This window comes from Epinephelus moara, chromosome 20, assembly GCF_006386435.1.
Source record: "Epinephelus moara isolate mb chromosome 20, YSFRI_EMoa_1.0, whole genome shotgun sequence".
NCBI classification, from domain to species: domain Eukaryota; kingdom Metazoa; phylum Chordata; class Actinopteri; order Perciformes; family Serranidae; genus Epinephelus; species Epinephelus moara.
In genome coordinates this window covers 34,615,236-34,641,946 of record NC_065525.1, presented here as the reverse complement: position 1 = coordinate 34,641,946, position 26,711 = coordinate 34,615,236, and the positions used below count along the sequence as shown (strand labels likewise).

The following is a 26,711-nucleotide window of genomic DNA, read 5'->3' as shown; positions in this document are numbered from 1 at the left end:
AAAGTAGCCCTACCCACACATTTTGAATATTGTATCGTTACTTTATTTTATAGTAAAGTTGTCATTGCTGAGTTTTTTATGATAACTTTTTTGTAATCTCCCATTTTCTTGTCTCTTACTATCTGTTCATAAATGTGTTCAATACAATGATCTGATAGTGCTTTTATCGGTGCACAAATAATCACTGATTTATAGATCACCAATTAATGTTTTATGTTAAAAAATGTGTTACTATATTATACTTATTAATCATTAACAAATTATTAAAAGCATCGTCAAAAACATCATACAGCCTCTCAGATAATGTTTTTAGATGGTTTACAAACCATTACCAATTAGCACTTATTAATGATGGTTATTATAAAGTGTTACCAATATATTAATTAATATCTCCAAATATGTAATAATAATTAAATTAAATGTTTTTGTCTTCCCTTAGGCACGGATGAACATGGGGGCTGGCGAGGTGACGCTAACCTCATCTCAAGGAGTTCAGCTGAACAATCTTCTGGACCACAAAGTCTCACTCACACTGCAAGATGGCAAACTCACCATGACAATTGATGAGCTCTTCCCGACGTACGTTCCTGTGGATGTCAACGGCGAACAGCTCAATATTGACCTGGGCATTTGGCTCGGAGGAACAGGAGAACTGGACACCTCCTATCTCAGCACTGCCATTCCCCCCTTCCGCGGCTGCATGACTCAGGTCAAATTTGAGTCCCACCAGTTTGATATTCTCAGCGCGGTGTTTAAACAATGCCACGACACAAAGGAAACCTGCAGCAGTGAGTTTGAGGCTGGTGACGGGGAGGCAACTAGTTTCAGCACTCCTGATTCATTTGTGTCCTTCCCCACCTGGAGTGGGCCTAGTGGTGCTCCAAGGGTCTTAGAAGTCCTGATGAAAACCACCATTGAGGACGCGTTACTTGCTTTCCACCCTGGCCAAGAGACAGACTTCATCGCTATTGGTGTCGTGAAAGGCTTTCTCAAAGGTGTGGTGGACCTTGGCAGTGGCATGGAGGTGCTAGAGAATACCCAGGTGCAGCTGGATGATGATCAGTGGCACAGAGTTAAGGTTCAAGTCAGTCAGGATTCTTTTACCATCATGGTAGATAGCCAGTCTTCCTCTCTCCCTCTTGACCCATCTGAAAAATTGGACTTGGTTGGAAACTTGTATTTAGGAGGCATCCAGGGGAAAATGAAGGACGTGTTTCGTGACAGCGGGTCCTTGAGTCGCGCAGAGGAGGAAATGACAGCCGAATCCTTCATTGGTTGTTTAGGAGAGATCAAAGTAAATCAGAAGGACAGAAGCCTGCAGGATGCTTTGGTGACCAAAGATGTCCATGTTAAATGTGAAGGAGAGGACTATGACTACTCAACTTACTACGACACAGACGCAACAACTTCTCCACCCGTTCAATTCCCATATGTTGATGTAGACGTCAGTGAACAGCATTGCTACCCAACAGATGACACGGCAGAGATTTTTAAAAATGTAACAAAACTCCTCGATGTTGCTCCGTTGCTTGTGCCAGAAGTTGGGGAAGCTCTTCTTGATATCAACAACATGAACCCTACATTTGACCTCAGTGCTGCAGGAATACGTCAGTCTCAGATCATCTTTACCCTCCAGAATGATCCCTGGTATGGCTTGGTTGATATAAACACCAGCACAAGGCGCACACGAAAGTTCACTCTTCTTGATGTTGTCAATAAGAAAATCAAGTATATGCATGATGGAAATGAAAGGCATACAGATCAAATCCAGCTGCAGGTGGTTGTGCAAAGTGATGACAATCTTCCAGAATGTTTAACGACTCCTCAGGAGTATATTGTCCCAGTAGAAATCCTTCCCATCAATGACATACCACAACTTGGTGGAGGAGAACTCACCATCACAGAAAACGGCAGAACTCGTCTGAGTCCCAGCCTTATTAAAATCATGGATTCTGACAGTCGCTGCAATGATTTAGTAGTAACTGTAACCTTAGCACCTCCCATGGCAGTTGGTTACTTCGAAAACGGTCAGCAGCCTGGAAGAAGCATCTCAGAGTTCACTTGCAAGGAACTGAAAGATGGAAATATCTATTTCATACACAGAGGGGGTAGTGCTTCTGGAATTACCCTGGAGGTGTCAGATGGACAGTCAGTCAGCCATTCAACTTCTTTTAAGTTAGCTGTGACACAGCCTCATATGACTATGGTCACCAACACTGGACTTCTCTTGTCTCAAGGAAGCAACGGATCCATAGGTGTTCAAAGCCTGGCTGTCATCGCTCATCCTCGTAATGGAGATGTTGTGTATAACGTCACACAACCTTTGATGTATGGAGAACTACAGATAATGACACCTAATGGAATGTACAAGCAGGTTACAACTTTCCATCAATCCGATTTAGATCAAGCCCGCCTTAGATATGTTAGCACAGACTCGGCTGACCAGGAAGATGTTGTGAGCGAGAGGATTCAGTTCGACGTCCACCTGGGGCAGTTCTCCCTCCACAACCAAAACTTCTTGGTCAAAATCATCCCTGCGCAAGTTAAAATTTCTAACCTGGTCCCACTTGAGATGGAGGCCGGTGAAGAGCAAACGATCAGTGTAACAGAGCTTCAAGCTGAAGTAAAAGGGAAAAACCCAGATCCACAAACTGTAAGATACATCATCGTCAAGCCTCCAACACTCGGTAGTCTCAAGTTGTCTGACAGGGAGTTGGCTGAGGGGGACACCTTCACACAGAAGGACATTTTGGACAGCACTATTAGCTACAAAGTACGTGTGCAAAGAGCTGTGGATAGTATAGACCAGTTCCAGTTCAGGGTCCTTGCTGACGATCAGTACTCCCCTCTGTACACCTTCCCAATTACCATCCTCGCAAATGCAGACGCTCCTGTTCTGACTAATGAGAAGCTGGTTGTCTTGCAGGGTGGTGAGCATGCTCTGAACAAATACTATCTTTGGATGCACTCCCCAAGCTCTACAGATTTTGTGTACAGGGTCACACAGGGCCCAAAGTACGGGCGACTGATCAGGGATTCCCCACCTGGGCAGCCTAGATTTGAGGGGGCGATAAGAATATTCAGCAATGAAGACCTCAAGTTTGAAAGGCTTATTTACAAGCACGATGGCTCCAAGACGAGCAGTGATGAGTTCCGCTTTTCAGCATTTGATCAAGGAGGAGAAAGTTCAGGCACTGAGGAAGCAGTGAGCGGAGTTTTCCAAATAGCAATCCAATCCAAGAATGAGCATGCTCCTGTGAGGGTTGTGGATAAAGTCTTCAATGTAGTCCGTCATGGTCAGCGTCTGCTTACAACTGATGTCATTCAGTTTAAGGATGACGACTCCGGTTTCAATGACACCCAAATTGTCTACGCTCGTGAGGGAATCCTCTCAGGCAACATCGTCTCAACAGCTAATCCCTCACAGGCCCTTTTCCGTTTCACACAAGCCGACCTGCGAGATAAGAAAATCCTCTTCATCCACCACGGAGCGGACCGGGAACGCTTCTCACTGCAGGTGTCAGATGGCTTCCACAAGACCACCGCGCTGCTTGACATCCAGGCAAGTGAGCCCTACCTGCGAGTCGTGAACAACACGATCATTGTCATCGACCATGGAAGCACCAAGACCCTCAACACCACCCTGCTGAGCGCTGACACGAACATGGACATCAGAGGCGATAGTGAGATCAAGTTCCAGGTCACGTCGCCACCGAGCGATGGCAGGATTATTGTCAGTGGGATCGAGGCTTTAGAGTTCACCCAGGAGGATCTGAAAAAAGGCGTTGTGTCATATGAGCATAATTATGAGAGTCTGAGGTCCAAGGACTCCTTCAGCTTCACTGTCCAAGCAAGAGGACATTCAGAAGAGGGAACGTTCAGGATTAAGATATTCAAGCAAGGTTATTACTCTGAGCCGGAGGTGATCACCAATGAGGTCATCATTTCCTATGAGGGAGAGCACACCATAATCAACCAGGATAATCTCAAGGTAAGGTTTACTCAGTCATTACAGTATGTTGAGCAAAATCGATTTTATTTAATCACTAGATGAGTTATGTATGTGACATATAGAGTACTGGTTCCCAACATGGGGGTCCTGACCCCCACTAGGAGTCACCAAAGCCTCACAGGGGGTCCAGAGGCCTTCTTGATCTCAGGCAGCCCTGTCTCATAGAAATTATGTTGATACACAACTGATTTGAAACAGGGGAAATCTTAATGCTAAGTTAACTGCATTATCTTTTAACATAATGAGGAAATGTTGCGAATTACCGTACCTGGCAAGCCGCAAAATTGTTGATACTAAATGAAATGTTCATTGGCGAAATATTCCATTTGTTCTCAGCCAAAATAGGCAATCTTGCAAAACACTCTACTTGTAGTGACCACAGCATTATTGATTGATCATTAATGATTAACGAGACTGGTAGAAAATATTTTTGGCACACTTACAGCGACGCAGTGTTTCACTTTATTGTTGAGCTTTCAGTCTAGTGGACTAGTGGACTGCATGTATGCTGTGATGAAGGTGGAGCATACTTATTGATAATACTTATTGATGTTTCCAGCACTTTGCTAAGACCAAGCTGGGTGGAGCCGTGGTTGTTCTGCATTAATTAATGATTAAACAAAATCACAATCTTTCCCTTACCTCAGCCAAAGTGTTTCTGTTGAATGACATAACCAAAGACAGATGTCTGGATGCAAACTCAGGGTTGTCAGGGTATGTCCACCATTCACGACGTGGTACATAAATGTAGTATTTCAGTAACTCAAAGAAACTTTGTCTCTTAAAGGCACTATGCAGAATTGTTGGTTACTGTTTGTGAACATGCTCGCCAGCAAAAGTGTAATTAAAGTCAACTCTGGTTTGGAGTATAGCCCAAAGGCTGAAAAATGAAGCCAGTGTTGAAGTACCAAAAACTGCAGTTCATTGAATGACCACTTGAGTCTAAAGCATAGTTTTGGTGTCTATAACTAATTACAATATTCACTGTACAGAGAAGGGAGTTTTTCATAACTCACCCGTTTACTATTTTTAAGGGCCAAAGTTTTGCATATTTAAAGGCTGCTCTACCCTCTCAAATATGGTCACTTCTGTGTCCAAAAAAAATGATGGCGACGGTTGAAATGCCTAACTTAAGGCTCCAAAACAGCTGTCCACAAACCAATGGGTGACATCATGGTAGCTACATCCGTTATTATCTGCAGTCTACAGCCTTGGCGCTGTCTCTTGGATGCCTGCTGCTTACAGTCTGGCATCTGGTCACTACCTTTTAATGAAGCCCTAGCCTCACTGTAGAGCAGTAGCCGTAGACATCAATGAACATCCTGAGCACAGAAAATAATAAGAAAATACAGGCAGAGAGCAGAGTCTTTGCAGAAAAATACACTGCCACACACTTCTAGTCGGTCATAGGCGATAATTGAGAGGGATTACTTCAGTATGAGTCTATTCATTGTTTTCAGGAAAATCTTGCTTAGTATATCTTTAACATAATCCAGGCAGCAAAAGTAATTATTAAAACAGTTTAGTAATTTACAAATACAATTTCTAGGAGACAGGGTTGTTTTAAGGGTGTAAAAAAACGTATATATTCATATATAGTAGGCCTATATCTCAGAATTTCCTTAATTTATGTGAGGAAAACTAAATTAAATTCTTATTTTCAACGTTTAGATTATTATTCAAGATATTAAAATAAAAAAAATGTCACCGGTTAAGGGCACATTGAGAACCTGAACAAGAAACTAAACTGCCTCACTATGCATTAGAAAAGTACCCAGTTAAAACAACCACAGAGCTAATAGAATAATGGCCAAGCGTCAGGGAGGAGAACAAAAATGAAGCCTATTTAGTGTGTATGATTATTTAAAAAAAACAAAACAACATAATATAGACAGAATTGTTTAGAAAGTTCCTAAAAATATCAGAAAAACGTACCTGTGATGCAAAATTCAATCAATACAATCTACTCAAAATCGTCCAAATTGCTAATTTTACGCAAACTTCCTGCAGTTATTGTTTTCACTGTTGGGGTCAGTTGCAGTGTTTCAGTACTGTTATTTTTAAACATTGAATATAAAATGAAATATCCATAAAATCTGTCGTCAGTTTACTTGATAATAAAAAAAGGGGTCCCTTAAGGATAAAGTCTGGGAACCACTCATCCAGAGTTACAGTTCACAAATCTACAAATCTAAATCTGCTTTGCAGACCCTTAATTTATAAAGCACACATTTGTTTTTACTCATCAAGACAGTATTTAGAATTTAAGCATCTTGGCGGGGATTATGTGACAGAACACTGTCTTTGTCTTTTTCAAGTTTATTTTCACTTTGTGAAATAGATCTTTCTCATGACCCATTCGAGCATACTGCCCCGTTTTGTAACCCCGTCTTTAATCTACATTATAACCACATGAAAGCAGGGCTAAATATGACTGTGCAGTTGCTGCTTTTAATCTAGTTTATGTACTAAATTACAGTCTATTAAGTGTGGAAAACAGAGCACTAAGTATCCCCCGAGGAGCTTCCTGAAGCCCACTGTAATTTATAAGATGAGCCTGCCTGCACTTCATCTTGAATGCAGTTAATGAGGTTTAAATTGTCGGCCCATTCATAACACATTCTCTGTATATATATCTTGACTTGTATAATAATGAGGGACAATTCTGGAAGTGAAATGTTCTTTCTTTTAAACTTTCTTTTCACCATAGTATAGCAGTATTGACTGGAGCAGAACCCAGACATCCAGTACACATACTACTGAAATATGTATTGAACAAAGCCTTGGCAGAATGGCCTTTACAACAGGTAAAATATTGACTCAGCTTCTGGGAGCTTTTCCAATGTGTGTCCTTACTATGAAATGAAAAGTAGTACGATCTTCTGAAATATTCTCAAATGCAAGCTCGACTGCTAAACACTCCACGGCTTCAGGCTCCAGAGAGTTTATTAAATCTTCTCAGTGGGATGACCGTAAATCTGCCTGTGTGTAAATCTGCAGCATGACTTTAAATGTTGCCAAATGTCACAAATGTCTTTTTCAAGTTTCTCTCCACCATACAGACACACTGTTCCAATTAGGTACTATATGCTTTACTCGTACCATTAGGTATAAACTGTACTAAAGTTGAAGTGCTCTATTTTAGCAGTTAATACATAACAAATTAATGTAGTGTACTAACATTAACTCACAATACTGTTTCTGTGCTAAAAGGAAATAAGAAAAGGAATCCAGCTCCAGATGTCTAATATAACTCCAACTCTGAAACACTGCTGCCAATTTCACATGAATGCTTTTTTCTTAAAGTTTTATTAGTTTATTTGATTTGTTTTGCCAACTGTCACTGGGGCAGTTGCACAACCTTCTGCTATTTTTGTCAGCTGTGAGTGGTTCCTTTATTTCCATGGTTGAGGACAACAGCATCTATCATCACCACATTTTAAAAGTCATGCCATTTTTCTGTGTGTGCTGCCTTTTGAGGCTTAATAAGTAACAAGGTGGAGTAATTTAACACAGCCCAGTCGTCAGAAGAAAATGCTGGCATTGTACTCTTGTGCAAAGCATGAATATTTAACTTTTGTTTCGTACGTAACATATCAACTTTTCTGCACTGACATAGTTCAGTTACATGTATATGAGCTGACTTTGTCATCATAGGGTGGAGGGGATGGTGGATGGCATGAAACTGAGATGGCTGCCAAGCAGCAGCAGCCCACTGACCAACAAACTGCACTAGGTGTTTTAGACTAGGTGTTTTTGGTAAGAGATTTTGGCATTTCCAGCTGCGATTATGGCACCAAACCCAGGTGTTTTTTAGCGAGACATCGGCTGCATTTTTAATGATTGTGGCACCAAAACTGGATGTTTTCCAGCTGCACATTGTGGCATTTTCTGCTGTCATTTTGGCAAAAAAATAAAAAAAAAGTGGGTGTTTTTTGGTAAGACATTGGTGGCATTATCAGTAGTGATTGTGGCACCAAAACGAGGTGTTTTGTTTAGCGAGATATTGGCTGCATTTTTTGTGAATATTGTGGCAAGAAAAATTGGTGTTTTTCAGCTACACATTATGGCATTTTGTGCTGCCATTTTAGCAAAAAATGGGTGTTTTTGGTAAGACATTGTTGGGGATTTCTGTTTTAGAACCAACCTCAAACACCAGGTGTTCTTTAGCGAGACATTGCCTGCATTTTTTGTGGTAATTGTGGCACCAACACCAACTGTTTTAAGCTAGACATTATGGTATTTCCAGCTGCAATTGTGACACTAAAACTGGGTGGGTTTTTTAGCAGGATATTAGCAGCATTTTCAGTAGTGATTGTGGCACTACAATGTGTGTTTTTTAAGTAAGACATTGGCTGCATTGTTAGTGATAATTGTGGCACCAAATTCGGGTGATTCATGGCATTTTCAGCTGCCATTTTGGGGGAAAAAACAGACAAACAAATGAGTGTTTTTTTTGGTAAGACATTGGTGGCATTTCCAGCTACAGTTGTGGCACTAAAACCGAGACATTAGTAGCATTTTCAGTAGTGATTGTGGCACTAACATGCGTGTTTTTTTAGCAAACCATTGGCTGCATTTCCAGCTTTAATTGTGGTACCAAAGCCAGGTGTTTTCATCATGACATGCTCAGCTGCTATTTTGGCAAAACAATGGGTGTTTTTTGGTAAGATAATGGTAGCATTTCCAGCTGCAACTGTGGCACTAAAACCGAGACATTAGCGGCATTTTCAGTGGTGATTGTGGCACTAAAATCAGGTGTTTTTCAGCAAGACATTGTCGACTTTTTTAGTGGTGAGTGTTGCACTAAAACCGGGTGTCTTTTAGCGAGATACTGGCAGAATTTTTAGTGATGATTGTGGCACCAAAACCAGGGGTTTTCCAGCTAGACATCATGGCATGTTCAGCTGCTATTTTGGCAAGACAATGGGTGTTTTTTTTTTTGGTAAGACAATTGTGGCATTTCCAGCAGTGGTTGTGGCAACAAAGCAGGGTATTGTAAGCTAAAATACAGTCTTTTCTTAAACATATCTGCTACATCTGAACCGTACAAATGTTACATATCTGTGGTTTGCAGAATGTGCAATGCCAACATTTATTGTGGCAATAAGGTTGTTTCACTACACACACAAAACACATTAAAATGATCATTCTACAAAAACAACATAATAAAGACATTAAGATGTTGAATCATAGATTTAAAGTGTGTATCTTTGCCTTTCAGGTGGACCAAGCTGATATTGTGCCTACAGAAATGGTGTTCATCATTAAAGCGCCTCCTCGTCTCGGTCATGTGGTCAAGCTGACAAACAGCTCGGACAGCATGGCCTCTCCTGTCCTCAACTACATTCACTCCTTCACTCAAGAGGACATTGATCAGGGGCGCATTCTCTACGTGTCTGCATCCATCCAGGTTCAGTGTTCATTTATTTTGTTGTAGTAAATCAGATGTGGCAGCTCTTTCATATTCACACCCAGAGTAAAATCAGACAAAAGACAACCTCAGCCTCTGATGAGTCCGAGGTACAAGGTCTATTTTTATTATTTAAATAACATATTTGAACATCCATCTCTTTCAGGGCAATGACGCCTTCACAGTGGATGTCAGTAATGGTTTCACTACAGTGGAGGACCTGCACGTCTCTGTGAACATCGTGCCCCGCCTCATCCCCCTTCAGACCTTTAATTTCACAGTGAAGGAAGGCCTCAGCAAGGCGATTAACGCAGAGATCGTTAACATCACACATCCCTTCTACAGCTCAGCAAACATTGACTTTGTTGTGGAGGAGCCGCCGCAGCATGGGGACCTCCGTTACCTAGATGGAGACGAGGTCACCTACTTTACATGGGAAGAGGTACGTAATTATATGATGACAGAAATATTGAATAAAATGTTTTAAGATCTCGTCAGCTATGTTCGTCATACATCTACGGCCTGTCGCCTTTTCCTAAAATTTGCCAAATCTCAATAGCAATGTTTAGTCTTGAATCTCCCTCATGAGGCCAGCTATTGATTCCAAATCCAAAAAAGAAAATGTCTCAGAGGAAATTAGAGAATTTCATAGTTAGTGGACATATTTGTTTGCGTTCACTACTAACGCTGCAAAGTTTAAGTACCAAATAATTAATAGCCCACTGCAGAGTGGCTGCTTTGTTGTAAAACATATTAATGAATGCTCAGTTAGACCTATTAGGAATGTTTATAGGCTGATTCAGATTAAATAGGCTGTGCTGCTGTCACTATAAGACACAAATATTTATTGTGGCTCCAATTTTTTGGGCAAAAAATGGCTCTTTTGAAAGTAAAGGTTGCTGACTCCTGTTCTAAGTTAATGAAAGCACAACAATTCCTTAAACAGCAAAGAAATACAACCATACAATTATACAACACTCATTCAAGGAGAAATGAGAAGAATATATATATATATATATATATATATATCAATATTTAATAAAGTAATAAAAAATACATATTAAGAATATTAAAACATATATGTTTAGTTATGAATATTATATACAATTTCTGACCATAGATGCCTCTAAATCCTGCACACTGGACCTTTAAAACCTTAATAATTGTGTTTTACCATTTGGTTTCTCTTGCTGTTTTCAAAATTCTGACATTTGTTTTGCCTTCTTTATTGGCAGAATATTGTAAAATAAAACTTGCCTACTTTTTATTCACCATGTGGCTGGTTTCACTAAATTGTTAGCATATGTGTACCGCATGTGTTTCCAAACCCACCAAAACCCTGCATCCTCTAACTAACATCTGAGAGATTTAGTAGATTGGATTAATCATTTCTTCAAAGCACCTGAATTTCATGTGGACAGAAATTATATTTATATTTTTGTCAGTCCCAGACCAAAAACTTCCCAGAAGACCCCGCAAAAAAATCCAATAATCCATATTTCATCCAGTTTTAATAACTCCAGGGAGTTTAACATCTTCCTCTCATGAGTAGATCACAGTGGCTGTTCATGAGGATTACCACAGTGAGGCATTGCCATGAAACTTTCCCAGGTTACTTCTCAGCGCTGTTTTGGATTTGTTGTGTTGTACCAGAGAGAGAGGGGAGGGAGAGTCTGCGAGCTGCTGCTGCTGCAGCACAGTTATCTGGTCTCTCTCCATGCGGTTCAGAGGCCCCAGCTTTAGCAAAATATTAAAAATGCATGAGTAGTTACCGGTGAAAAAAAAAAAGCAAACCTCATGCATTCTGAATGGACCACATAGTTTACTGGAGCTAGTTAGACACATATCTTATAGCTCCTGCATCTAGCCCCAGTCTGCCTCTGCTCCTCTTGACTTTGCTGAAGCATTGTGGAAAAACTGACGATGCCTTTGGACCGCCTGGAGCCAAAATAAACTGGCCCAGTATATTCCTATAATAATGTGTGAGTGCACACAAGCGTCCCGCGCTTTGCTACTGCCAGACTCACTCATACTGTTTCTGAAAGATCCCAATGTGAGACTCCAATGGGTCTGCTGCGTAGCAACGATTACGTTGGTAGCCAGGAGTCAAAAATGAACATAGATATCATCTTGTGCCGCCATGGAAATGTCACAGAGAAGCTTTTCTTTTTACTGCTTTTTTATGTGAGCTGTGTGTGTGTGCACGTTTTCTGTTTTCTTTTACTGTAAGAGAATGAAACAGAGTCCTGTCTCCCAAATGAGGACCACATTGAAGAATGTCCAAGCCTCAGTTGACGCAGCATTTAAACCAGACTGTAATTGTTTTAAAATTAAAGTGGGTTGTGTGTGTACTCCTCTTTTTTTCCCCTAATGCTGTTTTAAGCTTGGGAATGGACACTGGGCTTCCTGGTGTGTCATAATTTGGCGCTAAAGCCATCACTGGAGGTGGTTCTTTGGGGTTATGTAAGTGCACAGTGACACCGGGGGCGTGCAGTGAGAAAAACTGAGAGTGTGCGCATGAACACCAGGAGATCTACATGAACACCAACCACAAGAATGTAAAGTTACTTTATGTGCCATGTGGCCCAGATGTGTCACATATAAGCGAAGAATCTGTGTCATACAACGTAAGGCTTTTTGTTAACCACAGCACTGACTGATTTACTCCGGCTTTGAACACAATAGTCATGAACACATTCAGTAACATGTGCGATGCTGAGCAGGATCCAGCTTGAGTAAACGGAAATCTGAAACACTTTGCTCCGATACACCTTCGCTTTAATCAGGTTCAGCTCCTCCATCGGGTCCCAATTAGGTCCTCCATCTGTGGAAACCTATTAAAGTCCACACTGGCATCTTTATGTTTTTTTACACAGTACAAAATGTTTTCGGAACAAAGCGAGCAAGCTTCTACAGTTTATACTACTAATTTTCCAAAATACAGCAGGCGCACAGAACCTGAGGTTTCACATCAATCAAAACTGAAAGTAAAATAAATTAGTATCAAACACTGACGCTCGGTCTTTAAGGTAAATCTGAAAGCCACGTTTCCAACAACCACCCGCTGTTTATTGTCCCAGCGAGCAGACTGATTGTCTCGCTGACTTTCCCTGATCAGTAATGATGATGGGGGTTGTTATTCCAGAAGGATGCCCGTCATATGGGATCCATTTGGCACTTCCTGCTCTCTGAAGCAGGTCCACTCCTCACAGCTGCTTGTGGCTTTCGTCAAGACGAAGTTCCAACACTTGTTTCTGAAGAAAAGGATCCTAAGTCTTTGTCAATTCTAAGTATCAAAGTGAAATGTTGGGTAATAGGCAGATTATTTGATCCAGATAGGACTACAGGACTGAGAAACAACAGCACAGGATGCTGGGTGCTGAGATCCCTCCTCTGAATGCAGAAAGTCAACAGAGTTGGCTTGGCTCGGCCGCAGGTGCTGTTTTTTCACTTGACACTGGATGACTGATTCCTTTGTTCATCTGGTTTCCCTCAAGGTTTCGTCCCACAGGGGAGATTCTCCTTGTTCATGTGCTGCTGCCAGACTTTAAGACCTGATTATAGCCTTTATCTCAAACCATTGAAAACATATATTATCTGTTTACAACAACAAAAGATATACGGTACAGAAATCTCCTAAAATAAAATAGATGCTTACAGGCATAGTTCAGATCCTCAGAAGGTATTTACCCATAGTAAATGTATTACAAACAGTAGACATTGGTCGGCATGCCCCAGTTTGGAGAAGCAGACAGGTGTACTGCCACAGAAGCTCAGCAGTGTACAGCTGTGGACGTGGGCAGCAACAAAACATATTTCAGCCACTGAGAAAAAAATCAATATCAGTTTAAGTGTATGCTATGTTTAAAGCATTTCCACCGCTATATGATGACACAGACAGCGGGAAAGGCTTAATTGGCTTCAGTTCCCTATCTATGCTTTCGTCAAAGCCACCAGACTGCATGAAGAAAAACAGTAATTTTAGCTCATTGAACACAGGAGCTGCTGGTCTACAGCCGCCACAATCAGTTTGTTTGTTTGTGTTATAGTGTGACTTTGGTAAATCTGAATGAACCCTTTTAAATGCCAAAGTCACACAATAACAAACACAACATAACTGATCAAGGCAGCAGGAGAGCAGCAGCTCCTTTGTTTAGCTGTGTTAAATCAGTGTTTTTCTCATGGAGTCTGGCTTTGAAGAGAGCGATATAACGGCAACAGTTCCCAGATGAGAATTGCTGTCTGACGGCAAAGTAAAGCAGTGAAAATACTGTAAATATAGTATATATATATATATATATATATATATACACATATATAAATACAAGGTCTTTTGATAATCGTATTGACATTATACCAGCTTTCATCACAGTTTCATTGTCCAGATCACTCAAAATTGAAGAAACTGTAATATAAGGAGAGAGATAAGAAATATAAATACTTGTTTTACTCAAGCTTTTCCTGCCTTTGTTTCAAAATAAAAGCACTCTGACTATGTTTCTGAGGACAGAATCACTTCATTTGTTAATACAAGGTTTTTTATCATGAAATATTTACATGACCGTGTTGTTAACTATGTTTCGGCTTGCATGGCTCCATTAATGAATGGCGTGTCGGCTTTTAACTGTGGAAATACAGTAGATACAGCAGCAACACTGTCTGTGTGAACATGGCAAGTGTGTAGGCTGCAGCAGTTTAGTGAGGCAGACGTCACATGCTATGGATAAGCACCTCATACAACCCCACTTTAAAAACATCCTAACAATCCCTTTAAAGCAATAGTTTGACAGTTTGGGAGATACACTTATTCGCTTTATCTCCAAAGATGAGAGGATTAATATCACGCTTTTTTTTGTTAAATATGAGGCTACAGACCGTTAAGCTGGGCTTAACACAAAGACCAGAAGGTGGGTGAAACAACTGGCCTGACTCTGTCCACAAACATCCGAAACGAAAGTACCAGCAGCTCTAAACACATTATATCTCGCATTATTTATGATTATATTCTGTAATGCTGTGTTACTCCAGATCAAATTTATGTTTAGAACAACTAATGAGACACGGTCCATCCTACTGTATTCTTAGAAAAAAGGTATAGTGCAATAAATAAATAAATAAAAAAGTATATAAAAGTCCTGGGCTTGTTCTCCAGCTCTAGTTATTGCACACTGAGGGAGGGGGATAAAAGCAGTATTATTTGATTGTACCACAGCCCAGAGGAGGAAACTGTTTTTCATCGTCCAAACTGCAGTGTTCCTGCATCTCCTTCCAGACAACAAGAGGTTGAACAAGTGGTGCTGGGGTGGGATGGATCTGTAATGATGTTGTGAGCCCGCCGCAGGCATCATGAGTTGCAGATTGAGTCTAAGTCCTGTAGATGGGCCTCAATGATGTCCTGTGCTGTGTTCACTGTTGGCTGGAGAGCTTTTAGTCGGCCTGACAGTTGGCATAACATGCTGTTATGCAGTGCTTCCGAATGCTCTTAATAGTTCTGCAATTTCTCAAGCAGCTTTGGGCGTGGACTAGTTGTCGATATTATCCTCAGATAGTAGAGGTGCTGAAGTGAGAGTGGTCCAGCTGAGCTCCTCTCTCTGTTATGGGCACTCCCAAAAACTCGAAACGTGACCAGTTCCGCTGCATCTCCATTTATTAGGCATGGGGCACGCTCAGTATTATTTGATTTCCTGTAGTTACACAACAGTTTCCTGATGTTACACAACAGGAAAACAGCCTCTGCTGTCAGTGAATATCATGTTATTTGTAAATAGGCTGATGGCAGTCAACAAAGCGTGTTGAGCCGATAGATCGTTGCACGCCTACTAAAATTCAATTACAGGTGTGCACATAAAGCCCCAGGAGGTGTAGTTTGGTAACCTCCTTATTTGGAAGTATTGTGTTCAAGGCTATACTATAGTCAATAAAAAGCATCCTAGCATGTCTCACTGTTTAAAAGTCTTTCCTATAAAGATCAAGCAAGTTAGCAGTTTGAGTGAACCAGCTTTTGTTCTAAAGAGAAATACTTATGTGCTGTGTAAGGAGATGATAGGTGGTAGAAAGGAATATAAATTGGTACTTGAGTGACTCACTGCTTTCCATAAAATTGATGGACTCACAGGAGACAGATTTATAAAACATTGGTGGAAGCTGAAGCAGCCGAGGCCAAGATCTTCTGACTTTTAGTCCCCAATGTGGGTTGAGATCCAAACTCTTGATTCTAGGGTTCCCAACAGCATATTTTTGTTTGATACATCCCATCTAGTAAATACCCACATGTTTGAACACCACTTTGCAAAGTGGCCAAAGCTGAGATAATTAGATCCCCCAGAGCCACAGAAATCATTATACTGTACATTACACCCCAAATGATTAGCAAACTGACTATTATGAGTAAAATTATTGGTGTTCCAAGTATCAGGGGCCTCCCCTAAAAAGCCATCTAAAAAGATCACACGCACCAAAATGTTTGATTCAAATTAAAGTCCCCCTCCACTCAAAAATGTGTTTTTCTTCTGTTCTGTCTATACTGACTTGTGTTTGTGTAAAGGTTGTCACTAGAGAGGTGTTTTCACATTCTTCTATAAAAGCGGTGATGTCTGTGTACTCCTGTAAAATCTGAGATATAAATGTACGCTGGGAAGCTAGATTAGGTACGTCACTTAAAGGATAACTTCGGTATTTTTCATCCTGGGCCCTATTTCCCCATGTGTATGTGTGCGTATGATTCATAGGTACAACTCGTTCTAAAATTGGTTCAGTATTGAGGGAGGCGGATGCAACCAGGAGCCGCGAAAGGAGCTAAAACGGTAAAGGGGGCAAATGCGTCCCGTATAAGTTTGCACATTAAAAGTGCTTTTTTTCGCCACTGACCGGTTCAGATCGCCAGTGCTATTTCTGTAAATGGCATACTAAGCGTTTCCCTTACCTCTGGGCTGTGTGACGTCATCTCGTGAGAGCTTTGCTCCACTGTGTCTGTAGCTCTCTCTACTCGTGGGACAGCCGTTTTCTTGAGGAAGAGGTGTTTTGGGATTGGATGTCTTCTCTTCTTCGGCTGGCAGTAGTCATCTTGGGAGAAGTGAGCACTGCAGACCCGATGGTCTGCAAGGCGCAGTGTCTGGACAGGAGTGTTAGCATCCATTTGTAGCACAAGTAGCCACAACTTCAGCATCTCGCCGTCCGACAAAGGCAGCCTATGAAAGCTGTACGGGGTGTTGCGCGACATCCTGTTCTTACAATTCGGATAAGCACAAACACGAACCATTGTTTTCAATCGGTGCAGTAAAACTCTCAACTGTACTCCGGGACAACCAGCGCCACTTGGAGCGGCACTCTGCATGGCTCCTCTGTTTTCTTCCGGATTTGCATTTGCCCCCGTTACCGTTTTAGCTCGTTTCGCGGCTCCCGGCTGCATCCGCCTCCCTCAATACTGAACCAATTTTAGAACGAGTTGTACCTATGAATCATACGCACACATACACATGAGGAAATAGGGCCCAGGATGAAAAATATCGAAGTTATCCTTTAAACAAAATCCAATCACTGTCTGATACGGGAAACACATATTGACGGGGGAACTGACTTCAGCACCAGCAAAGAAACCTGAAACCCCCAGCACAGAGTGGACTTGTCAGTGCAGAGTTTTGCGAGTAAACCAGGGCCCCAGGAACACTACTCAGCCCAGCAGCCAATTTTTCCTAGTGGCCACTCGTGGTATTGCAGCACAAAAGTTCTTTCAATAGGCCACCATTATAAAAGAGACGTCTGTAAAACTGTTGACAGGACACCTTGAACTGCAAGGTCGATTATGACTCTTTCTATTTTAAATTTTTGATCCATGGCGGTTTGAAATTTGTTAAACTTTCCTGGAGCCAAGAAAGGCCATTTAAACATTAGTGACATTATCCCAATGTTAAGTCTATGAGCTGAGTGGAAACTTGCGGGCACGGCCAGCAGGAGAAACACTACTGTACATATTTAGTAGGCTGCATACCACGGAAGTAAATCCAAAAGTTAGAAACTTTTTTGGCGTATGTGCTAGGCGAGCAAGTCTATCCTCCTGAGACCCTGTGTCCTCATACAAGGACATCACATTTTGTGTTTACTGGACCTTATACTTCATTCTGCTTAACTTAGGCCTCTTGTCCTCCTTTGTGGACACTTCTTTGTGCCATCCAGTGGTAGTAAGAGCACAATGCATTAATCCATGTAAAAACAAGATGGCAGCCATCTCTACCAAGTCAGTCTGCAGCCGATACCAACACAAAAATGGACAAGATCCAAAACCTGATCACATTTTATGGTTGAAACTTGTTTATTTCTGATTAATAACATTTGTAGTTTGATATGGCAACAAATTTGACCAATTTTAGCAACAGCAACAAGCTACGACACTGTTGATTTGGAATTACTTGTTTGAAGACATAAGGAATTTATCATCAGCTTGTCGAAGGACATTGGGACTTTATTGTCGTCTCGCTTGAGGACATTGGGACTTAATTATCGTTGACAATGTTTAGTTTTTTATACTTATCATGTCCTACTGATCCCAAATAGCAAGGAGAAAATAATTACGCCAACCAAACAAAAGTTCAGGTCTCAGGAGGCTGTTGAAATGAATAGGCGCCATCTTGGGATCCAGTATGTAGGTATTATCATAAATCTATGCAGTAAACATAAGTGTGCAGTTTTTGGATGTAAACCGGACCCTGGACCTTCCTACCAAAAACCCCACTGTAGCAGATAGTGCATGTTCGACAAACACTAACACTTGTGTCAGCAAATGCAAGTTAGCGTACAAGCTAACAAGTTAACAAATTAACAAATAGAAGATGCTAACTACACTTGGCATTCTGCTACGTCTGCTAGTCGTTAAATGTGGTGCACACACACAGCAGATTCCTCAACTGGTTCTGGGTCTGACCGAGGCTCAAACATGTATGATGTTTCCTCTAATGCTAACATTAGTCATCTTGATACGCACTGCTCTTCGACCGGTCACCCTAGTGCAAGAAGTGCTGGAGAAGGCAGAAGGTGAAACTTATGCAAGCAAATTTCTCAGTGAGGGTGTAAGATTAGATCTGCTTCCAACCCATTTTCAGAGTGTTTTTTTTAAACTATAATGGCGGACAAAACATGTTAAACACAATATCTGTAATAGTACAAGTATCTTTATATAATTGAAAACATGCCTGAAGAGGGACTTAAAGAACGTGAGATGGAAACAGTGTCAGTTCTCCGTGGAGTTTGTCCAGGTTAACCAGGATATGATGTCTTTGTGTTGTGTTAAAAGCAGTGTTCTTTGGATATGGGCGTTCAGAGACACAGTCACATTGTAAAATTTTATTCCACCTTTCAGACCCACCCAGGCTCTGACTATTTTATGATGTTTCCTACCATTCACGTTTGATTCAGAATTGAGTGACAACTGGATCCTTTTTGTCTCCCCCAGATGAAACTTGGACACATCTACTACATGCATGACAGCACCGAGAGCACAGAGGACAGTTTTACACTCTCTGCCTCGGCTTATGAGATTGAGCGCCGGAGCCTCCCTGTCACTATCTCAGTGACTGTCATACCAGTCAACGATGAGCCGCCAAAACTGACACGTAACACGGGACTGGAGGTAATGTTTTGCTCTTTGAAAGTGCTTTTGCTGTTACTTTGAGCTTTCCCTCCGACACACTCGACGGTGAACTGCTGTTGCTGTAGGAAAATCTTTTTATATCTATAAAAAGTAAACTTTCGGTTTTGTTGGATACTTTTTTCCTTTAGCACATTTCAGCTGATGAGAATTCAGGCTGACCACAAGCGTCACTGTGTGTGAAAGAGAAAAGAACACATTTTTTATTGCAACCTTTCAAAACAAGGGAGTATTTTATGCTAAAAAAGACGCAACTGTGGAGAAAATAACTCACTCCCCTCCAGGTTTATGTCAGTTTCAAGGTTCATTTGATTTCATGTTACTTTTGTGGATATATTTGCTTTCCTGCAGCGTGCTGGAATAACAACCAGTCCAACTTGTGTGTGATTGACAGGCTGTTGGTATTCCCACCTGCACCAGACTTTGCATGATTGGTCTGATGCTGGAGCCACACCAAATATGAGCGTCAGATAAATGGCTTTATAATGGTTGATGAGATTCTGACATGTTGAAAAGGGTTCATTTTTCATAAAAACTACCTTGTAGTGCTTTAAGCTTTACTGCGTTACGCTTCATCTTGGTTTTGATTGATTCTCAGACAGAATAGTGTGTGAATTTAGTGTTTAACTGCTAATTTAGCAGTCCCGAGACATAATCAAAAGGCCTTGTGTTGTAAGAAAGATTTTCCATTAGCGGTTCAAGCTGATATAAAATCTCAGTTTTAAGAATTAATAAACTCTGAACTCTGAGTGAACTTTCTCACATCTATACTGTATAGCATCGGCTGCAGATACGGTCCTCCGTCATGAATCCTGTATGAAGTGAGAATTAAATTCACTTCATGCTGCAAGTACAATAAATGCAGTGAATTTTTACTGAGCCACTGAAGGATACTGACCTTACAGGCGATGACACACGCTGCAACAGTACAGCAGTGGCCTCCGCAGCATATTTGTTTTCATAAAGAGCCATAAAATGGAAGTGAATTAGCATATTCTCAGCTTGACTTCTCCAAAAATGTTGCAAATGAATCATGTAAGCTGAATGAGTATAAGAGGGCGGTGATTCACTTACTGTGTGCACTCAACGCAGTGTCAAGCAGAATACCAGTTACTGTATGTACAGTATCTGTATGCATTTTAATGCACTCGCAAATTTGCTGATATTTCAGTTTCCACAGAGGGAACATGGGAACATGCTATTATTATCTCAGTGTCTATAATAATCCCTGTTTCTTAAAGATATTCGCTGCAGTATATGCAAAATTCCACATTAAATAGTTGACTTTCATAAAATGATGATGGTTTAAAACACAAAATACATTTAATTTGGTCTCTAATAGACTTTAGTTCATATTTTCTGATTCATATACAATAGAACAATTCATCATTCAAAACTGAGATTATTTAAGATTATAAAAGAGATTTAAAGATTATTTTTTGGCCATTTTCCCTTTTTTTATTGATAGTACAGTTTAAGATAGACTGTGCAGCTGTAAAGGCCTCAGCCCATATGGGGCGCAGACTCTACCTGGTGAGCTTGAGGTCACCCCAACTGTTGCCCATCTCTGGCTATTATATAATCATGTAAAACACATTTAATCATTTAAACAGCTTTCAACTGTTTACATTCTGTGCCATCAGACTAATGAAGGTTAGGCTGTGATCAGGTGCCAAGGAAAATCAACCTGGTTACCATGTTATGTGGCTTGGTGACCAATGGGAACCACCATCTTTCAGTATGGTCTAGTTTTGAGCGCAAGCACTGTGGCAGTAGCAGCGATAAAGGCTGCAATGTAAACACCCGTTTGTGCAGTTTATGTCCCTACAGAAACAGACCTTTTTGGTAAAGAGTAAGATCCTTTTAGTTTAACCAGAAACAGCCCAGAAATCGCTTTCGCCAAACTCACCAGACTCCATTTAAATAAACATTAATTTTATCACAGTAAAACATGCTTCATTCAGAGTCAACAGAAACAAAATAAAACTCACTTTGTTTGTCTTTCCACTGTTCCAACAATCACCAACTCTGGTTTGGTTAAATAAACCCTTAATTCACCCAGTTAGGTGTGAAAATATGCTGCCTCTATACATGCTAAAATTGCTGTTTATTTTAATGGAGTCTGGTGGGTTTGGCGATGGCAATTTCAAGGCTGTTTCTGGTTAAAGAAAAAGGATGTTACTCTGTTCTCCTTTCCATAATTTTGCCAGACACATAACAATCTGAGGGGCCGTACACATGCTGTGTTTTTAACTGCCTGCAAAATGCAAGTTTGTGCACTGGGTGCTACTCTTGTGCCTTCTCTGTGCCAGATTTCAAAATCGTGGCAGGTTGCGTCTGAGGTCGCTAAGCAACCTCAAAAGCTCTGGCAGCTCTGCACTAACATGATCAACTTCCTCTCCATATTTATCACAGACTGATATTTACGGAAGAACGGAAAGATACCTGTCGGCTGTGATTGGTTGGTCGCCGTGACATGATATGCGGTGCTGTGTTTCAAGAGTTGAACTCAGTTTATCACAGGGCGCAGCCGTTGAAAAATAGGCACTCGGGAATCCGCAGCGACATCACTCTGGTGTTTGAGTGTGTGTGCCTTGCATCTACATTAAAAACAATGAATTTGAGGGTGCAAAAATTGCAGCATGTCTACGGGGCCTGAGCCTGTTGGTGGTAAAAACATGCACTTAGATGTGAATTGACAGTGTGAACACTCAATACTGGACCAAAATGGTTGTTCCTATTAGTCACGTAGACACAAAAACGCCATTAACAAGAAGATACACCCAGAATTTACAAAAGTTAAGTTTACAGTCATAATCTTCATTTTACAACAGACTTGCACAGACGTGATGTAAACATAGCTGCACTCTCTCTAATGTGTAGTGTCTTTCTGGTGAGTCCCACTGCACTGTTACTATATTGTGGATAAACCTCACTCTATCACCAAATAACTTCATCACAGTAATTACTGTTTGGTGTAAAGAAGAGACGTGTTTATTCAACAGTATATTTATTTAATTGAATCTGCAGTAGGTTCAGAGAGTGTTTGCGACATGCTGATTTACATCAGCCATGAAAGAAAAGTTTTGGGGGATCAATGAAGTAGAGTGTACTGTAAGAGCAGGCAGGCAGTTGGAAAAAGCCAGCAGTAATCAGCTCACAGAACTGGAAACCAACTGTGTCATTCAGCCCTCCCTGCTCTGCCTGCGGCTCCGCGTCTCCCTGGCAACCCGTATTTTTGGAAAACCAAGATGGTCGACGAGACCACGGCTTTCTGGCAGAGTGAGGGCGGCATCCAGTCCCTGTGCCTCCTCTGCTGCGGCTGCAGAATGTAACATAATGATATGTGGACGTCTCCCCGCACTGAGCCAGGGCTGGCCCGGCAGCGGCACTTGGATTGATTTAAAGCAGGAAGTGTGTGTGTGTGAGTGTGTGTGAGAGTGGAGTGACCTCTGCAGCAGATGATCAGACATGATGATGAACACGGCAGTGATCAGGCTCTGTTCAGGCTCACCATTGATCCCAGTTGGCCCAGTGTATAGGACACAGCTGGTCTCGATTAGGGTTTACACTCGTCTGTCTGGTTCTACTTGACTTTGCTATAACTCAGAATAGTTTTCCCTCTGGGTCAGTCTCAATTTTTGACAGTCTAGCATATTATTTTTCTGTTTATCCATTCATCTATCCAGTTATCTATTAGTCTGACTGTCTAGCTGCTATTTCCTTCGGAGGCGTCTGAGTTGTTCTTGTTTTTGCAGCATTATATACAGTAACTATCCAAACACTTCTGCTTTGCATGCCAGCCTAATCCCCGCCTTGCTATTTGTGCACATGAGCAGTGAGTGATAGATGAAGTGCAGTATTTTTGTTTTATCCCTCATCAAAACACAGAGCAGGGGAGACGTTACACCAGGTATTTGGGTAGTTCATCCATGCCTCCGAGAGAAATAACACAGCTGCAGATGGGGAGCCGAAATCAAAATGGAAACTGCCTTCTTTTTCTTCACGGCCGCAGTTTAGGCACTGACAATAAACTATCATCTGTCTTGTTGTTGCCTTTACTTCTCCACTCCCCAATTTAGAGTTAGAAACACACTGGTGTCCCTTAAATCATCCCAATACTTCAGATGCCCGGGCAGTCTGGGGATCCAGCCTCAGACATCTGGCGCCCCTCAGAGTCTTAAACATTTAAGAAGATGGTGATATCCTGTTGAGTCATCAGCAAACTAAGTCATTTGCCTATGGCAGCTCCTTCATTACTGCCTTCAAATGAAATATAAGCCATTGTGTCCGATCAAATTGAATTTGCAGCCCATCCTCTTAGGTGCTAAATGCATTGATTGTTATATAAACCATCAATTTGCAGGGCCATTTCCAGATTACCTGCCCTAGATTGCCTGGTGCAGTCGCTGGGGTGGAGGGTGGACTGATGGGGCCATCTAGTGGTGAGGGTTGGGTTTTGCACTTTATAAAAAATCAGAACTAGTACTGACAAAACCCTGAATCCACTGATGTGACCTCATTTTAAATATTGACACCTATTTTTAACAATCAAGACAACTGTTTTGCAATGTAAATTCTGTTTTGGAAATATTTTACAATCGAAGTTGCATTTCAGCACAACAGGTAATCAGTGTTGCAAACAGGTGATTATCATGACAATCATCAGCACAAGTCAGTATAATCATAGTGTCAAACTGAACTACAAGACAGCACGGTCTCACATCAGCTGCTCTGAGATATTCATCACATTTTCTACTGTAAAATACACAAATTCAAAGTTATTTATTTCAGCAGCAGGCTAGAAAAACAGCCACAGGCGTTTTACTGTAGCTCTGCAGGCGTTTTATCGTGTCTATTCCACAAGGAATCAAACCTCCTGTTGACCTAAGTGGGAGTTACAGTCTGTAATTAGTGTTGTTTTATAGACTTCTTTGCCTTTAGCTTGTGTGTAAATTATTCTTAACAAACTATTTGTATTCAAAATGGAAAACAATGTCATTTACCACATGCTCCAAACAGAAGGCTCTAAAATATGTCTGTCTGATTTAAGCTATCATGCAGTCATGGGCAGATTATCATTAATTGATGGTTTATATAAATCTATAATTTATATTAAAATGTCTGTTCCTTCATATCAAGATAGAACCACCGCGCACTAAACTGAATTACTGTGATTTTTTTAAGAGAGTGAACAATGTGCTTCTTCAGGTTCGCTCAACAGAATCACATGAGCACTCACAGGTGTGCTAAATATACATGGGTCACATGGCTAATTATCTTTTCTTTTTCAATAGTTTTTCTTTCACATTCTTCAAAAACACTTTTTCAAAAGATAAGTCACAATTCACCCAAAAAGCATAATAAATTTACACAAAAGTACATCGATCAAAAAACAAAGCAAGATTCATAAAGAGTACAAGAGCTACAAGAATAATGTGATTTAACCTCATCCCATTACAGAGCTGACTAAGACAAAGATTTTCTGAAGAAAGAAAGACGGCAGGTCCTGCAAAATAGTGCTGATTCATATTTTTTTCATGCAGGAAATACTTCGCCCCCAAATGACCTTTTTTATATCAGTTACTCACCCTGTGTTACACTGAATTTGTGAAGAAAACTTTCAACTTTCACTGTGAATGGCGAATCCACAAATGAAGAAATAGGAGTTAACTTTTTAAAACACCACAGTCACACAGTAACACAAACTAACTACTTGATCGTGGCAGTTGTAGACCAGCAGCTCTCGCGTTCAGCAAGGTAAAGTCACAGTTTTTGTCAGTGGAGTTTAGCTTTGAAGAGAGCATTGGATTCTTTGTTCACTAAAGAAAACATCATGAATTCATCTTAACACAAGGAGAATAACTGATACACAAATGGTGATTTGGGGAGTTGAAGTATTAATTTAAGAGCTCCTTCAAAACTACTTTTATTTTAATCTCACCTTTCTAACCACATAAAGAGTTGGAGTTGCTCATGTACTGTTTGTACATGCTCAGAAGTTGTTGGTGCAGATTGGCGCTGACCCTCAAGACCCCAGTAAATCTTGTTTTTGCTGACCTCCAGTGGTCTAACTTCCACCCTCACCTTCCAGTGACATACAGGTGTTCAACAGGACCACATGGTGTCACTTTTGGAAGTGGTTACAGGTGCACACATTTGACCACACCCAACCACTCCCATCAGGGATGCAGTATGTGGTCAAAGGTGAAACAGGCGACAGATTGCTTTTCGGCCTTATTTTAAGTTATTCTTTAAAGCTCTGAGAGAACCTAAAGAGAACCTAATTTAAAAATGCTCCAGTTGGGAATAAACGGTGATACCTTTTAATAAAGTTACTGTAAACAATCTGCGCAGTGGCCAGAAAAAGATGTTGGCATTACACATTTTAGCAAACCACAGACCGTTAAATTTGTACGTTTTAAATCGACGGTTCTAAAGTGACATAGTTCTGAGCTGGTGTTATCATCAGGATGTGGAGGGGATGGTGGATGGCACGACACTTAGGCGAGATGGCTGCCGAGCTGCGGACCATTGTTCAAGACCAAAGATAAACAGGGTGTTTTTCAATGAGACATCAGTGTCATTTTGATTGAATTTGTTTATCACAACAAAACCGGTTATTTTCAACCAAAACACAATCTCTGAAACACAACCACACATTAACCATGGCATTGTTGAAACACAATGTAAAATTACAACGTATCTACCACATAATAATGTACAAATGTTAAACACCTGTGGTTTGTAGAAGCATACAATGCTGACATTTATTCTGGCAATTGGGTTGACAAATGAAACCATGACTGAGATGATGAGATGCTTTTGTCTCAAGGCTGTAGTATTGTCAGAGCAAATGTTTCTCAAAATTAAGGCCATATCTTTTGTTTGTTCTCGTAAGGAGATCGTTCCCACCCTCCTCTGAAATAACTCTTCGACAGCATCAGCTCTGTTAGTGGTGGTGGAAGAACGATGGTGAGGTATCGTAACACTAGTATTTGTCTGCAATAATATTCCTTAATGCTGAGAAATCGGCCAGGTGGGTGGCGCTATTATCAGCTAAGTCATCTCTGCATATCATATCAGCCTCTCATGTCTCTCTCGATAAGCAGAGGGATAAAACAGAGGGATAGCAGAGAGCATCTGTCTTGTTTATGGTGCAGTGGTGGGTGTCCTGCCTTAAGGCAAACAGATCCACTTCCTCCCTCCCTAACAGAGTCCAGATTTGGCTCAGAAATGTTTGGGTTCAGTCCTTACTCCTCCAACAGTGTGCTCCTGGACACGCTCTGCTTTCTGCAGCCTTGAGATGTAAACTGCCCAGAGGAAGCAGAGACTCTTCAAGGCCTCATATCACAGGTTCTCTGCAGGCTTCAACAGCAGAGTGGATAAAATGCTACCCTGTTTGTTGATGTAGGCTGGTGTGATGCTGCTCTCAGCTCTACCCACAGTCTGTGAAAAAGAAGTTGGCGTACGGACTGTGATTTCACCCATTGGTTTGTGGACTGCCATTTTAAAGCCATAAGTTTGGCATTTTGGCTGTTGCCATCTTTGTTTTTGGAGGCACAGAAGCTGAGGAGAATCAAGGAATGGATCTGACCTAGAACCATACTTTCCAACTCTCCTGTTTTCCATCGCCCTCTGCTGGT

At 41.1% G+C, this 26,711-nt stretch overlaps 1 protein-coding gene across 1 annotated transcript in view; it reads left to right on the top strand.

The window, feature by feature from the left end:
* The window catches only part of cspg4 (chondroitin sulfate proteoglycan 4), a 114,381-nt gene that overhangs the window by 65,795 nt on the left and 21,875 nt on the right, over window positions 1-26,711 (top strand). The window contains exons 3-6 of the mRNA XM_050072659.1: window positions 440-3,991; window positions 9,237-9,425; window positions 9,592-9,867; window positions 18,871-19,047. Of these exons, the coding sequence (XP_049928616.1) occupies window positions 440-3,991; window positions 9,237-9,425; window positions 9,592-9,867; window positions 18,871-19,047 (4,194 nt within the window). The remainder of the gene's footprint in view (window positions 1-439; window positions 3,992-9,236; window positions 9,426-9,591; window positions 9,868-18,870; window positions 19,048-26,711) is intronic.